The following is a 16,993-nucleotide window of genomic DNA, read 5'->3' on the forward strand; positions in this document are numbered from 1 at the left end:
ATGATATTAAACATGCTTTTTTCCAACTAAACCGCTTCTCCATGTTGACATTTTGATGGTGCTTTCAGCATGGAGTCAAGGGTACCATTCATTACAGGAGACCTTCAGAGAAGGGACTTGTCCAACCCAGATGTGTTAGTACCCGGTAGGGGGAAAGTGGGAGCCTGGGAAGGTGGGCAGAGCCAGCAGACATTGGAAGGAAGCGTCACCAAGGACAAGCTCTGCCTGAGAGTTTCAGCCAGGACAGACCCTGCTTGATGACCAGGTAGACTCTTAGGGAAGACTATGTGGTTCCACTCAAAGACCAGAAATGCTTTTCCTGTGTGGTCAGGCTTTGAAAATGGGGGTCAGGAAAGAAAAGTCATGAAGCACTCAATCCAGAATAAAAGTAAAAACAATGTCCCCATAAAATTTCGGAGACTGATTGGAACTATTTTCAAAGCCTTTTTAGCAAGGGTAGAACCCAGATTTCATGAAGCCTAACACTAAGACAATTTCAGAGACTCTCCCTAAGAAGAAAAAAATAAAATTATAAATATGAAATGAGAAATGAGGCCAGGCACGGTGGCTCACGCCTGTAATCCCAGCACTTTGGGAGGCTGAGGCAGGCGGATCACAAGGTCAGGAGATCGAGACCATCCTGGCTAACACAGTGAAACCCCGTCTCTTCTAAAAATACAAAAAATTAGCCGGGTGCGGTGGCAGGCACCTGTGGTCCCAGCTACTTGGGAGGCTGAGGCAGGAGAATGGCATGGGCCCGGGAGGCGGAGCTTGCAGTGAGCTGAGATTGCGCCACTGCACTCCAGCCTAGGCGACAGAGCAAGACTCCGTCTCAAAAAAAAAAAAAAAAAGAAAAAGAAAAAGAAATGAGAAATGAAATGGAATATTTAGGATGAGAAAAGAAACCCAAAAACTTGCAAAGTTTAGAAAAGCCAATTCTATCACAAACATCACAAAATCCAGACAAATAACCTAATATTTTTATTAATTATCTCCTGTAACACTTCCACGATACACGTTTTTCTATACTTTTTGGCTGCATATCTTTGATCATCTTTTAATATCACAGTCACTTTGTAATTTCATTATCTATAGAAGTGACAGAGGAATTTTCAGTCTTTCCTCTAGTAGGGCTGATCAAAATTTGTTTCAGATTATTGATAAATTAGAAAACTTTCTTTTGTGTTCATAATTGATTATTGGTGATGTGTAAATCATTAGAGTTATAAAATTGGGGAAAATCTTTATCAAGTTTCCTTTGTAATATCTCTGGGCATTTCAGGTTTTCCTGTGGAGTGAATAATCTAAATAATATTTGAAATGATGCTCATTAACCAGTTTGTCATCGATGTCCTTGTATTAGTGAAATATGAATTCTACATGGGGCCTTTTACTCTCTGCAATGATGTTAGACAAATCAACATGGTAGGGAAGGAGCATTCCTGAAAGACATTCCTATTCAAGAATGGCTAACAACCATTTAGCTGGGTACAAAGGACTACAAGCCACATGAGCTCATCCTCCTGAAACTAAACCAAATGTACTCCAAGTCAACTTCTCTTTCGTTAGAACAACAACAACAAAACAACCCTGTGGCTACTCCAAGTCCACCTTCCTCAAGGGGAAAATGTGGCACAGAGAGAGCTGGAATGAAAAAAGACAACAGTCTCCACTGATTGTAGATTTGTCATTCTGAGCAGAACATGAGGGATTGGAGCTAGTCCTAGGCAGGATCTCCCCTTCTCTAAGGGAAGCAGCCGCATTCCTTGCTTCCTTCACTCAAGAACCCATTTTTCCAGCCCTAACTCTCTCCTGGGCCTTCTACTAAGTACCTGCAATTCAGAGATGAGTGAGTCATGTCCTATTCACAAAGAAGTGAGGGGGACAGGCACACAAACATAAATCACCAGACAGCATGATGGCAGCCCTGAGAGTCAGGCTGAGAATTGCCATAAGAGACCCTGAAGGCTTCGCAGAGACATCATTGAGACTCTACAGTGTGAAGAAGAGCTAATGCATCTCAATTCTCCCATCTGAAACACCACTTTTTCCTCGAAGGGCTCACCTAAAGAGTCTGTGGTATTAAAACCATGCACACAAAGCCTAGGCCTATCCCTTGTAAGTAGGACATCTGAACCCAGCTGCATAGACTGACTTGGTGATGCTGTTATTCTGGTTTGTTGCCTGCTAAGCACCCAGCCTGCTGTGATCCTGCACTGGAATAGCAGTGACCTCAGCCTTTCTCCAAAGCTCATATTCATATGATCATTCAGGCTCTACACTCTCCAACGACTTGATCCTTCACCCCTGCCCTTCTCCTTCCTCCAACATAGATCTTATATTAATCAACTGAAAGCAGATGTTCCTAGGAAAGAAGTAGGTCAGGTCTGCAGACCCAAATCCCATCCAGTATTTTTACAAAATCTTGACTTTAAAAAGTGAAATTGATATTGCAATAATTAAGAGCCAAATATGACTACCACTGGTGGCAGATAACATTTCACTTTCATTAAGCAATATAAAATAGACGCAAGAATTCCCGGCTGCCACCCTGACACACCAGGCTTTGCAGAATGAATCTTAAATTGCACTATGTCAGTCAGAGCTCAGGAGTTATCAGCATCATTTAATTAACTTTTTTTTTTTTTTTGCAAAAACTAACACATTGGAATAAAATATAAAATTGTAATCCCTGTGCAAACCCACCACTAATGATGGCCCCCGGCAGAGGACTGAGCTACACCTGACCAGAAATCAGGGCATTAAACTCTCTTTGTCCCTTCCCTGAAGCCTTCCTCCTCAACTGAAAGGAAAAGAGGGGTTAGGGGTTTCTTCCACCTTGGCCTAGAAGCCTCGAGAACAGGAGTCCTTCTCCTTACTTGAGACCCTAGCATCTTCTCGTCTCTGGCACGTTAACTTTCAGCCACTTTCCTATTGAAATTGAATATATTTCTTCTCTTAAAACAACAACAAAATTTTTACTAGTTCTCTGATAAGAAACGATAACTGGAGTCTTTGACTCCAATTCCAAGAGGATATTATTACCTGTAAATTTCATTGTGGACCTTATTGCAATATTGGACGTTACCGTTTAGAAAGAATGCATATTTGGGGTCCCACCCCAAGTGAAAAGGGGACAATGAAGGTGACATGGAGCAGGGAAAGGAAGTGGTTCAGAGTCTCAGGGTTCAACAGCCTTTGCCCAACTGCAGTAGGCTCTGAGCAGGGTCTCCCTCTTGGGTGGGAGATGCACTAATGAAATGCACTAATGAGATACCGTGAAATGCACTAATGGCAACTAAGTGGTACAGGTGTCACCATCCTCCCTCCCACACTCAGAGTGAACATTACAAGTGAGTCACAGTACTCTTTATAGCTGATATTAAATTTGGCTTCAAAATCCTTCTACCACCACACTCCCAGTAGCCATTACTGGTCAACACATGTTGGCACCCAAGACATAACGTGTTTGCCATCCCTTCCTTAGTCAGGAGGCATATTTCACCTATAGAAATCTGTGTCTTGTGACAGTCACATTGCTGATGAGAGAATTCAAGCTTTCTTGTCCAGATTGTCCAATGTCTGGGAGGAGTCCAAAATCAGGGGCACTTCTCAAGCTATTGAGCCAGGAGTTGTCAGTTACAGGGGAAAAAAGAAAAAGACTGCCTTTTTTGGGCCCCTTTATACGAGAAACAAAAATGTTATGTTTGCTTTATCATCAATTCTTCTGCTAACTGTTTGTTCTTTTTTCCTTTCTGTTTTCTTTCTATAAAGAAATAAAGAGTTTAAACATAGGTAAGATGAAGAACTCTTTCCCATATAATTTGATATGGTTCGTTTGCTTCCTTGTGTTTGCTTTTTTTGTTTTGTGCTTCTTGTGTAATGTTGTATATTTTTATGTACCAAATATAGTAACTTTTTTATGTGCTAATTGTGTGTTGTGGATATGATAAGCTTTAGCAATTATGAAATGCAGTCAAAAAGCAACCAAATAAGCTGACAGTAATTAGAATTTCCGGGAGATTCAAGTGCAAGATAATGAACCCTCAGCGAACTTTTATCCCGACTGCTCAGTGCGGTCCATAATTGGGCTAAACAGTTGAGGCAAACTCCTGGCTTTTGTAAATGCTGGACTGGGTTCACAAAAGCTTTAATGAACTGGAAACGGGTTAAAAACTCATTTTCAACTCATTAATGATTTTTTCCCCTGGATATATGGTCATCTTTAAAAAAAAAGTTAATTGCCAATCTGCCGGTCAGAATGAATCCAACAGTCAGATGCATTGAGAATTTTCATGGAGTAAAATCACTTTTCAGTAGTTTGAAGGATAGAGACCAAGTATTATTCATCAAAACCGCCTTGATCATTATATTGATCCAAGGTTATCATTTAAAACCACACTAGGACAATTCACAGATAAAGTGTAAAACACACATACACGTGCATTCACACGTGAACTGTGCTGAAATGGAGATAGCATGAGCTTTCTTAAAGAAAAGTCACCTTATTTTTATTCAGAAGAAGAGAAAAAACAAAGCAATCTATACCACTACTCAACGGAATGCTTCTGCTCACTTTTTGAAATGAAACATGGACAGCTTTCCTTCATGATGTTAGGTCAAAATTAGACAAAAAGCAGTCAAATTGCATAAGATCATAACAGTGAGTGGAAAGGCCATGCATTGAAAAAGTCCTCTGCTTTCTCCTCAGGCACCCCAAAACTGGCTGGTTATAGGCACCCCATTTGAGTCAAATTTTAAAAATAAGTAGAAATGCCTTGGAAGGACATTTTTCCAGGAAATTCACCAACCTCATGTGATCTTTGCCACAGCCACAGGTGTGGAGGCATGGCTGTCCCTCTGACCTGAGTTTTTCTGCAAGCATCTTAGTGAAAATAGGTATGAGACCGTAAGGAAGAATGGTCTCCCCAAGCAAGAACTGACCTCACACCCTCCATCGCCTGCTCTTCTGCCAGAGCTTTTGAAAAGCCTCCTCAAATCAGGCTCCCTAGAAAGTCCAAAATTAATTATCTCTCTCATAGATAGGCACAGATGTGCAATGCCTTGATCCTTCTGTTGATCATGCCAGCTACTGTTCATTCAGTAACAGAGTGCAGCATCTAATTAAAAAATGGCATGAATTTTTCCCTTTCTGCCCTAATTTGTTTTGCATATATGGATAGTCTCTAATGACTTAATAGCTGAAAAACAAGAAAAAAAGAGGAAAGGAAAGGAAAGTAATGGAACCCAGGTAGTCTATGTTTTAGTTATCTGGGCTGGAATTTCAGAAAAACTTTGACTTCTAGTTCGGGGATGTGTCTTAATAGCAACCTGAATAGAAACTGGAGGGAAAGATGGTCTCAACTCAACACAGATTGTTCCTAAAACTAGCTTCCTAGTTCTTTTTTTTTTTTTTTTTTTTCCTTAAATCAGAGAAGAACCCAAATGGTGGTGTTTTAATTAGTAATTTACTAGCTAATGTCAACAGGACAAATGCGTCCAACACTGTCATCTCTCTCACCTTCCCTCCACCTCTCCCAGCCCCTGTTCTCCCATCAGCCCAAAGTAAAATTGAAAAATAATAGGAAAAGGCTGGTTGCATGGCTTACACCTATAATCCCAGCACTTAGGGAAGTGAAGGCAGGAGGATCTCTTGAGGCCAGGAATTTGAGATCAGCCTGGGCAACATAGTGAGACCCCATCTGTACCAGAAACAAACAAAAAACAGTTTTTAATTAGCCAGGCGTGGTGGCATGCACTTGTTGTTTCAACTACTCGGGAGGCTGAGGTGGGAAGATCACTTCAGCCCAGGAATTTCAGGCTGCAGTGAGCTCGAATTGTGCCACTGCTCTCCAGTGAGACTCTGTCTCTAAGAAAAATAAAATAAAATAGCAGGGAAAAAAAGGGGGGGCTGTGCTCATTTCAAAACATAGCCTACCACACTGAGGCAGAAAGGCAATTATTGCTTGCATCCTAGAGGTGGTGATTGTAATAACCAGTAGAGGAATAACATAAGCACCTATTCTGGTCCCAACCTCAAACCAGTGACAGGTACTACAAAGGGAAGAACTGCAGGGTTTTGAGCCAGAGGGAACATTAGCAATATCCAGTATGATTGATTTAATCCCCCAGCCACCCCCACCCAAAAAAAAGCTAAGACCTGACACAGTCAAATGACTTAACCAAGGTCACCACCAGCTGGGTCAGAATTGAGTTTTGAGTTTCCTGTGTTTTAGCCCTGAGCCACTTCTACAAGTCTTACTCTGTCCTAGTTAGCCTCACACAGGGCAGCTAGACACATGGCAGTGGAAGCAGCCCAGGTCTCGGAGGCTCATGCCTTCCTAATACACTTCACACATATAAAGGTATTAATCCCCTAGTGTGGCTGAGGGCCCTGGCAGACCCTGACTCATGCCTGTGACCTCACTGTTACCCAGATTTGAAAAGTGCATCTCCTCTCCCAGTAATTCAGATTCCAGACACAGTACCAGCAAGATACCCACATGTCTTTACACTAAATGCCAACTTTATCCATATCCACACTGAAGAGCAGTAAAGAAGCAAGCTCTGAGGCTGGAGATTGGGAGTGGTTCTGGGGTGTTTCCCATGATAAAATTAGGAAAACTCCAGGTTGCCCTAGTATTAATGGTCTAGTACCCTGGAGGCATAGGATAAAATGAGAACATTGTCACATGGAAGTGTTCCTCTATCCCACTTGAGAATACACTAAGTCCTTAAGGGGAAATTAAGGAGACTGCACACACATGGACTGTAGCTGGTCTTGAATAACTATCCTGCTAACAAAAACAGGATCGGAGTGGGAGCTCTCGTACTGGCTAAATGAAGCAACAGTTGTTTAGCATGGTGGGAAATGAATTCTCTGATAGCATAAGGAGCATAAGTCCAATTAGAAGTAGCTAAGAATCATGATGTGTTAGAACACTGAGTCTGATGTTAGATTCTTTCCAGTTCACTAAAGTGGAAAGACACTAGAGAAGGTAAGCATCTTGCTAGGATTTTTGTCATTCCTTTGATCTAAGAAGCCAGCTCCATAGCCCCCTCCTCATTTCTCTTTGTGCTTCTCCTACTAAAGCAACAACCCGGCACACAAGTACTACTTGGCAGTGGACCCCGTGTCTGGCTCGCTCTACGTGTCCGACACCAACAGCAGGAGAATCTACCGCGTCAAGTCTCTGAGTGGAGCCAAAGACCTGGCTGGGAATTCGGAAGTTGTGGCAGGGACTGGAGAGCAGTGTCTGCCCTTTGATGAAGCCCGCTGTGGGGACGGAGGGAAGGCCATAGATGCAACCCTGATGAGCCCGAGAGGTAAAGGCCATCAAGGAAGAGTCCCCCGCCCCAGATAAAGCTTTGCCACCATCTTGGCTTTCTTCTTTTCAGAGCGTAACTAAGCCCAGCAGTCCAAAACACAGCTTTCCCTATAATCATTTAATCAGATAGATTGCTTTGGTGTGTGGATGGGTGTTTAAAAAGAAAACCAATCATGAGGTCAGGAAATCGAGACCATCCAGGCTAACACAGGGAAACCCCGTCTCTACTAAAAAGTACAAAAAAATTAGCCAGGTGTGGTGGCGGGCGCCTGTAGTCCCAGCTACTCGGGAGGCTGAGGCAGGAGAATGTCATACACCCGGGAGGCAGAGCTTGCAGTGAGCCGAGATCATGCCACTGCACTCCAGCCTGGGCAACTGAGCAAGACTCCGTCTCAAGAAAAAAAAGAAAAGAAAAAGAAAACCTTAGTTATTTATTTATTTGAAGTAAACTTTATCATGCACATAGGCTCCAAATGGAAAGTGAAGGGGATTGTGCCTGGAGATTTCTGACGGCTGCCAGTCACAGAAAATCAGAGGAAATCCTGGCTCCATGAGCCAGAGTGCCAGCTGTGTGGGCTGGAGACAAAACAAAGCCCAGCTGGGGGCCTCTGGCCACGCCCAGACTTTCGTGATAGACAGAAAATGTGTATGAAGTCCAAAGTGCACTGCCTCACATGTTGTAATGCCCAATAAATGGTAGTAATTAAGAATGGGTATAATTTCCAGGGGTCCAGGATGGAGAAGTTCTGGGAACCCATGGGTCTCTATTTGAAAAGGACTAAAATTACTTAACATTAAGGAGCAATCATCTGAGAGTCCAACTCCTGTTAGCATTTTTAGCTACTGTGAAAGCAGCAGGGCAGCATGGATTAAGGAGGCAAAGCCTTGTACTTGGGCACTGGGGCAAAGACACAAAATAAATAGAAGCCATATCTGTGCCTTTCCAGCCCTGCTGCAACAGGGGAATGCTAGGCCGCAGTGGCCCCCTGGGGCATTGAAGTGCTGATTGGCGTCAGGCTTAACTGGGAATACTTCCTGAAGCATACACCTTGAATTAGGAGTTTGTAACTACAAGAATCATAGTTTCTCAACCTTACTGCTGCAATCAGTTGTGAAGTATATTTAAGTAACTTACTACTAATAATGTTTAGGGTAATGAACTTCAGAAATAACTTCTTTTCTAAAGAGAGCAGATGCAGAGTTATTTCCTGCTTCATTCATTTGCAGCCTTGGTTCATTTACAGTCCAAGAAGCATGCTTTCATCAGTTGCAGGGAAGAGGGTGGTGATATAGCCAGCACCCTAGGAACTATACAAATCCCAGCACAGTGCCCATGAGAAAGGATCTTGCCTTAGAAGGCTGAGAACCACTGCTCTGAGGGTACTAATCAGTTCCAGTAGGGTCTCTGGTCTAAGCACAGAGTGCTCAGCAAGGCATCTCATCTCCCACCTCTACCCCACAATCCTACCTCTTTCCAAGAGATAAATCCACACTGCTTGTCTTGCTCAGGTATTGCAGTAGACAAGAACGGGCTCATGTACTTTGTTGATGCCACCATGATCCGGAAGGTCGACCAGAATGGAATCATCTCCACCCTGCTGGGCTCCAATGACCTCACTGCTGTCCGGCCGCTGAGCTGTGATTCCAGCATGGATGTAGCCCAGGTGAGACTCTTTCTTACTTCTCTTCACTAAACAACACCTGCCTCTTGGCCTGAGCTTCTTACCTGCATCCTGATTGGTTTGGAAGTGGAATAGGAAGGGAAGATACAGATACAGATCATGGGGTTGTTTGGAGAAAGCCTGAGATGAGCTGAACAGTAAGATGGAATGGAAAATGTCAGATAGGTATGAGAGAGAGAGAGAGTAAAAGAGAGGGAAAATTCTGTTAAGAAAAGTGGAGCCAGTGACATACTCCAGCCGTGGCAGATTACAGGGTAGAAGTTGCTGTGTAATTACCTCCCTTCTCCATCATTATTGCAGGTTTGAGAATGTACTGTACAGTGTTATATGTCAATCAGAACTTCCCTGTTAATCTGAAATGATTGCATCCTCACTATATAAACCTTTACTTTGTGCAGTAGTAACTAAAGCAGAGCCCTCTACAATATCACCCAAAGTGTGTGTTTAGTTTGGGCTCTTACAGAGGCAGAGAACAGAGGCTCACTCAAATGTACAGCATTTGTTCTCAGACAGCCTGGAATATACGTTCAGCCTTTCTACAACGGCCTTTTCAACCCTTGGCCAACCTCATAAATTTCAGCTCAAGTTCCACTGCAGACAACTTGCTACTGAGATTTTTATTTCAAATTCCAAAGAGGAAAGATGTGTTTGGTTCAGTTTATTTTTTAACGCAGATACTCAAGTTGTAGTTTGCTGGCGAGCCTGCACTTTGGCTCCCCTTTGATCAGAGCCACCTTCCAAGCCACATGGCTCCTTTTTGTGAATTAGGTACAGGTGCCACCTCCAAATGAACATAGCTTCCATAGGCATCTGCTTGGAGAGCAGAGTATGCGCTGGATGGCATGGTCTCTTTTGTAGTGAACTACCTGTGCAACCATATATGACAGCTCTGATGCTGGTCCAACCATCTGGAGCTGAGAAGCAGCATCATAGGTAGAGCTGATGGCCTGTTCTGGTCATGGCAGGTAACATGGTAGGAAATACATGTTACATTATCTCTTCTTCTCCATCACACCCACTCATCATGGGCAATGAGCAGCTGGTTCAATGAAGAGCATTTCTATTACAGTGTGTTATTAAAAAGCTGTCTTTTTTCCTAGATACATAAAACCAGTAAGTGCCCTACAGTTAAACGTTGGACATATTCAAAGCTGTTCTTTAATCTGATACCATATCATCCACAGGTTCGTCTGGAGTGGCCAACAGACCTTGCCGTCAATCCCATGGATAACTCCTTGTATGTTCTAGAGAACAATGTCATCCTTCGAATTACCGAGAACCACCAAGTCAGCATCATTGCAGGACGCCCCATGCACTGCCAGGTTCCTGGTATTGACTACTCACTCAGCAAACTAGCCATTCACTCTGCCCTGGAGTCAGCCAGCGCCATTGCCATTTCTCACACTGGGGTCCTCTATATCACTGAGACAGATGAGAAGAAGATTAACCGTCTACGCCAGGTAACAACCAACGGGGAGATCTGCCTTTTAGCTGGGGCAGCCTCAGACTGCGACTGCAAAAACGATGTCAACTGCAACTGCTATTCAGGAGATGATGCCTACGCGACTGATGCCATCTTGAATTCCCCATCATCCTTAGCTGTAGCTCCAGATGGTACCATCTACATTGCAGACCTTGGAAATATTCGGATCAGGGCGGTCAGCAAGAACAAGCCCGTTCTTAATGCCTTCAACCAGTATGAGGCTGCATCCCCCGGAGAGCAGGAGTTATATGTCTTCAATGCTGACGGCATCCACCAATACACTGTAAGCCTAGTGACAGGGGAGTACTTGTACAATTTCACATATAGTGCTGACAATGATGTCACTGAATTGATTGACAATAATGGGAATTCCCTGAAGATCCGTCGGGACAGCAGTGGCATGCCCCGTCACCTGCTCATGCCTGACAATCAGATCATCACCCTCACCGTGGGCACCAATGGAGGCCTCAAAGTCGTGTCCACACAGAACCTGGAGCTTGGCCTTATGACCTATGATGGGAACACTGGGCTCCTGGCCACCAAGAGCGATGAAACAGGATGGACGACTTTCTATGAGTAAGTGGGTTTGTAAAGCATCTCTGAAGAGCCCTTCACTTGTTCTAGCTGGCATCAGGACTGGTCGTTCGTGTAGCTTTTTAAATTGCTTTGTCATGTTGTCTTTCTAACTTTAATGATGTCTTATGGCCTCAAGATATTCATGTCCCCTCTCCCTGACTCTAAAATGATTTGCTCTATTGGGTCTCTGATATTGAGCATCCTCCCTACTAGAGTTGGGAATTCCTGTTGCCTGCTTGCCATTCAAATTTCAGGATATTGGACATGCACAGCACCTAGGAGGTAAAGCGTTGATTAACTTTGCTGATTATTCATGTTTGCCATGGGTGCGGAAATTAGAACCTAAAAGGCAAGATCCCAGTGGGGCTCCTGTAATTTGCCAATAGGTCCAGCAACACACTTGATTGAACAGACAATAGATAAACTCTGAATTTCCTCCTTAGCAGAAGCAGATCGATACAGATAAAGCGTTAGGTATATTAAAAGATGCGAGAGCTGGTCATATTTCCCCTAACAATTATCTCATACTTAATAGTCCTGACGCTTGTTTTGCAAAAAGCTGTTTTTCCTAGTTCCTGCAGGCAGTTCTTGGTCAAAGTGCCTGCTGCTATAGGTACTAATGGTGGGATGCTGGTTGGAGGAAGTTACTAGGCATGATTCTCCCAATGGCTGGCTTATACTGGAGCAGAATTTATAAATATCTGGCTCTCCTAGGTGATGAAGGAGTGTGTTAACCCCTACGTACTTGGAGTCCTTGCTTGCTTTTTGTCTGAATGCCGCTGCTAGCAGATAATGTAGTAAGTTAGGGAGAGTTGGCACAGAGAAAAATAGGGGACAACAGGGAGAACAGAAAACCTCATTGTTGATCATTCCTAAATCCAGCAATGTTTACTTCCTGTTTGTATGCCAATGGTCTTGGGAGAATGTAAAAGGAAGCTGTTGCCACCTGCTGGATATTTGCTGCATTGCAGAAGAATTGCTTTCCCTGGTTCTGACTTTCTTCTTTGGGCAACTCTTTCTCAGACTTCTGAAGCATCTTAATACCTTCGGGACACTGGGGGTTTGATCAGACTTCACCAGCTAGTGATTCTGCCCTCGAGGGTACCATCTGAGTGCCGTCCTTGGCTCTCACACCGAGTTAGATCGAAGCTATACACTCACCCAAACACCTCCGGGATTTTCCTCTTCTGAGGAAACCTCTTTCTGACAGTTTCACCCGAAGACCTAATGCATTTCAGAAACAATTTGTTGGCTCTCCTGAAAGAGGGGAAAAAACATCATTCTCAGGGAGGCCAGCCTGAACTGGGCCTGGTTTAGAGACTGCCATAAAGAAGCTTGGACTCAAGTACATCCACAAGTCTGAAGTCTAATAATGAAAACATAGGCATGATTCATAAATGTATTTTAAAATGTTCAGAAGTTACATTGAAACTGAATGATTTTTTATCTTAATTTGATAAGCTGCCCTTTTTTTTCAGAATGTTGATAAATCCAGTGACCACAAATTCTCCATTGTGGGGTTCAAACATATAAGGTTTTCTTTTCTACCTAAAAAGATGGTGAGTTCTTTTTGTTCAATGGCACTTTTGGCACATCATCAGCCAATTGGCAGACGCACAGCCAATTTAAAAATCAGACACAACTTCACCTCCTGTCAGGGGAGTGCGGTCAAGACCAACACTGCATAGCCTTAGCCAAAACTTTAGAGAAAGCGTGATGAAGAAAACCATACAGAGGCTGTGAGGCTGCGAGAAAACAGGCTGTCCTGGTCAGGAGCGATGCCTCATGCCTGTAATCTCTGCACTTTGGGAGGCCAAGGCAGGAGGATCACTGGAGGCCAGCAGTTTGAGACCAGCCTGGCCAACATGGAAAAACCTCATCTCTACTGAAAATACAAAAGTTAGCCAGGTATGGTGGTGTACACCTGTAGGCTCAGCTACTCAGGAGGCAAAGGCACGAAAATCACTTGAATTCAGGAGGTGGAGTTTGCAGTGAGTTGAGATCACGCAGCTGCACTCCAGCCTGGGTGACAGAGGGACACTCTGTCTCCAAAAAACAAAAAAGAAAGAAAGAATACGATTTGTCCTTCAATGAGAGCTTCCTTAGGGGGATTCCTCTCTTCCCACTCTGTCATGGGGGCAGGTAACAAATCCCCCTGTAGGTGGGAAGAGTGGCCATATCTTTTTTTCTGCATAGAACATGAGGTAGAGAAGCCGTTTGTCTACTCTGTTGTCACAATGACTGTCTAAATATGGATTTGATTATCCCCATTTTATGGCTAAAGAAACTGAGGCTCAGAGAATTAAAGTGACTCCCCTGAGACCACACAGGGAGTCAGTAGTGAAGCAGAACTGGAATCCAGATCTCCAAGCCCAGCTTTCTTTGTATTGCACACCAGCGTCATAAAGCAGGGCTATGAATAGAATTTGTAACTCCACCTTCAGACTCCACATGGGAACTGTTCCGGAATTTTTGGGAAGATGTAACTCAATAAGGCCATCCCATCAATGACTCTGGAGGCAGGAGAGAGAGAGAGAGGTAGGAAAAAATAACTTCCTGGACCCATTTTATGATCAGCCAGTTCCAGAAATTTCCAGGACGCCCAACCTTGGAATTAAGATTTCCCCAGATGCAGGCCATTGGGTCTTGATAGAAGAAGTATCCTGATCTAGTTACATCCCTGAGGAAACTCAGGTTTTCAGTCTTTCCCAAAAGGCAGCATCTTATACCAGAAAGCTCCTGGGTCTTAGCATCAGGATGACAGGGGTGAGGAGCCTTTCTCTGCCGTATACTTACTGATTGACGTTGGACACATTATTTAACCTCTCTGAGCTTCAATGTCTCATCTGTCACATGGGGATAAAAATGCAGATTAACAGGAGCCCTGTGCTAATCCACTGAGATAATACGTTTTTAGAAATTAGCAAAGCACTTGTCATATAGAAGTTTAACTCAGAGTATAGGCTAATGGGATTTTAGAGGAATTATTAAGCACACCTCTGTCTCCTTCCTACCCTTCAGGTTTCACTCAACTAACTGTATAGTGGTTACAAGAGTCAGACAGATAGAGACTTATTTTGGAAAAGCAGAATTAAAGAATGCAGCTTGCACATTAGGTCTTTTTAATACCTCACTTTGCATTTCTCCTGCTCTCTTCCCACCTCCCAGTGCTGCCTGCTGGTCTCCCTTCCCCTGCAGGAGCAGAGTCTGCCATAGCAAACTTGGGGCTCAGTGGGGCAGAAAAACACATCACCCTTGAAGAGAGGTCCTCCAGAAGAGAGAAATGATAAAGAGCCTCTTTAGTCATGTTCAACTTCTCCCAATCCAGCAACTGGGGAAGGGGTAATGTCAGATCAAAGGAAAAGATGGAAGTTGACTTCCCATGGTGTGGGGTTCAAGAGTGATTTTACAGAATAAGCTGCCATGCAACTCATGAAGGCTGGAATGGGCCCCTTTAAAAATTGCCTTTCTCTCTCGTCTTTGTCCTGGGAAGTGAAGAGTTAGGCAGAAATGGAGCTGATACGGAATGCTCTTTGGAAACACTATCATGCCTGCTAAGTTCCCAGACTAGGGAAGGTCCATCTGTATTCCTGAAAAGAACAGTACTGTCCTTAAAATTACACTTTCTACTCGCTATACTCTCTCTTTCTCCACTCTCTCCCTTCTTTATTGCAGTCCCTAGCACCTATTACTCACCATCTGACATGCTATTTTCTACCTTGGTTTAGTTTTGCCCTCTTCAGCTAGCATGAGTGCAATATATCCAGTGCCTTGAACTGTGTTTGACACATCACAGGCGCTTGATGAATATTTATTGACTACATAATTCAAAGGCAGCCTCCAGCCCCACTCCAGCCAAGCTGGGCCAGTTCCATTGGGTTGGCATTGAGATCCCATTGCTGGAACTTACAGCGCTTCACTCCTACATGCAGTCATTTGCAAAAAGACCTACATCTGAAGACGCTCCTTGGGGGAAGTAAGTAGAGCTGGAGGCAGCCAAATCTTCTTAAAGAAAAATCTGGTTTTCTCCCTTTGGTCCATGAGATTCTAGTCCCTACCCTAAAGCTCTGTTCCCGAAAGTAGAAACTCCAGTTCCTACTACTTCTCTCATAAGGAAACTCAGCAAGCCTGTGCATTGTAAGTGTCCCCAAACTACAGTGGATTGGAATTAAAATCCTTGACCTGGTCCCAGAGAATGTACTTGTCAGCAGGAGGAGAAACTGTCTGTTACTGAGTACCGCACTAGACACTCCGTACCCAAATACTTAGAATTGCTTTGTTTTCTGATTTTAAATACCTTTTGTTTCTACTTATTAAACATGAAAGTATTGATTACAAATAATTTCTTTTTTTTTTCTTTTTTTGAGACAGTCTTGCTCTGTCACCAGGCTGGAGTGCAGTGGTGCAGTCTCAGCTCACTGCAACCTCTGCCTCCCGGGTTCAAGCGATTCTCCTGCCTCAGCCTCCTGAGTGCTGGGACTATAGGCGCGTGCCACCACGCCCAGCTAATTTTTGTATTTTTAGTAGAGACAGGGTTTCACCATGTTGGCCAAGATGGTCTCAGTCTCCTCACCTCGTGATCCACCCACCTCAGCCTCCCAAAGTGCTGGGATTGATTACAGGCACAAGCCACCACGTCCGGCTGATTATAAGTAATTTCTAAATTATGAGAAAATGCAAAGAAGAAAATGAAGATTAGTCAAAATTCCACACAGCAAAACCACCATTAACATTTAAATGTCTATATTTTCAGAGAATTTCTGCTCCATATAGATACTGATACTTTTTACCCCTCCCTGAAAGAAAAGCTACTGTCAGGGGAGTATACTTTGTACCCCACTCTTCCACTCAACATGTGTAGATTTGTCTATGCCAATAAATAGAAACCCATGTTGTCAATCTTGATGGCTTCGTAGGTTTCCACTTTATGGATTGATCATCAGTTATTTAATGAATCTCCCATAAAGGAACATCTAGGTTGTTCTAATTAGTCACTATTGTAAATAGCACCTTTGTCCCCCTGCCTGAGAAGTGATTTCTTTAGCAGGTAGGAAAACACAGAGGAGCCCTGTCGATTTAGCAGACCTGAGTCCCCATCCCTGGTTACACCACCAGGGCTTTCCAGGGAGTGCATTGTCTGTGACACCCCCTGCCTGGGGCCCTGGGCAAGTGATAGGAGTGGATTCTGAGCTCACAGAGATTCCTGCTCCAAGATCTCCCTCCTCTCTCCCCCAACACCTTTACACAGCCCAGTGTCCAGCTTAATGTGATTGCACTCTCAGCTTTCAAACTTCTGCAGAGCTTCACTGCTTCCAGTTCTTCCCAGAAGCAAAGTTTCTCAGATCCCTGAAAGCCTGAGCCAGGTCTGCAATTCTTTATTCCAAAAACATTTCCTGAGTGCTCTCTGTCTTTGATGTTGTCATCCTAAGCCCTAAGCGAAAACGTCAAACAGGCCACAGCGGTCCTTTCCACTGCTCACAGGCCGTCCCTACAGGGATGCTTCTCTGAGGACCCCCCCATCCCCATGTGCTGCACAAGCTCCAGTTCCCATCCCTCAGAACCTGCCAGCTTTTTCCCTCTCCCCAGTCCAAAGGGAGTAACCCCCAGGGGTCGGGCCACTTTTCCTTCTTTTTCACCCTCCAAACAAAATGTCTTCAGAGCTCCGCCTTCTTCCTCCCCTTCCTCCTCCAGTAACAAAACTCATCTGGGAGAGCCCAAAGGCCTCTACATGCAGACCTGGAAACAAGCCTGCTTTCCTGTCTGAGATGTGAGAAGGGCCCAGCTCTCAGAGTACAGTGGATCTTCCAAAGTGGGGAAAGGGCTGTCCCAACTAGAACCAGGCTTCTTGCTAGAGGTGATGCAGGGAGAAAACTCCACAGTGTAAGGAAAGAGGACAGATGACACACACACATAAAGAAGGAGGC

At 44.0% G+C, this 16,993-nt stretch overlaps 1 protein-coding gene across 15 annotated transcripts in view; it reads left to right on the top strand.

Annotated features, from left to right (window-relative positions):
- The window catches only part of TENM2 (teneurin transmembrane protein 2), a 1,286,794-nt gene that overhangs the window by 1,232,627 nt on the left and 37,174 nt on the right, over positions 1-16,993 (top strand). For 11 of the 15 annotated variants that reach the window (XM_045395034.3, XM_005558468.5, XM_015452232.4 and 8 more), the window contains 4 exons: positions 3,775-3,795; positions 7,094-7,326; positions 8,838-8,992; positions 10,195-11,069. In XM_045395034.3, the coding sequence (XP_045250969.1) occupies positions 3,775-3,795; positions 7,094-7,326; positions 8,838-8,992; positions 10,195-11,069 (1,284 nt within the window). The remainder of the gene's footprint in view (positions 1-3,774; positions 3,796-7,093; positions 7,327-8,837; positions 8,993-10,194; positions 11,070-16,993) is intronic. The other 4 variants (XM_045395036.3, XM_015452231.4, XM_065547042.2 and 1 more) reach the window with 1 other exon arrangement.

Source organism: Macaca fascicularis, chromosome 6 (assembly GCF_037993035.2).
Source record: "Macaca fascicularis isolate 582-1 chromosome 6, T2T-MFA8v1.1".
Classification (NCBI taxonomy): domain Eukaryota; kingdom Metazoa; phylum Chordata; class Mammalia; order Primates; family Cercopithecidae; genus Macaca; species Macaca fascicularis.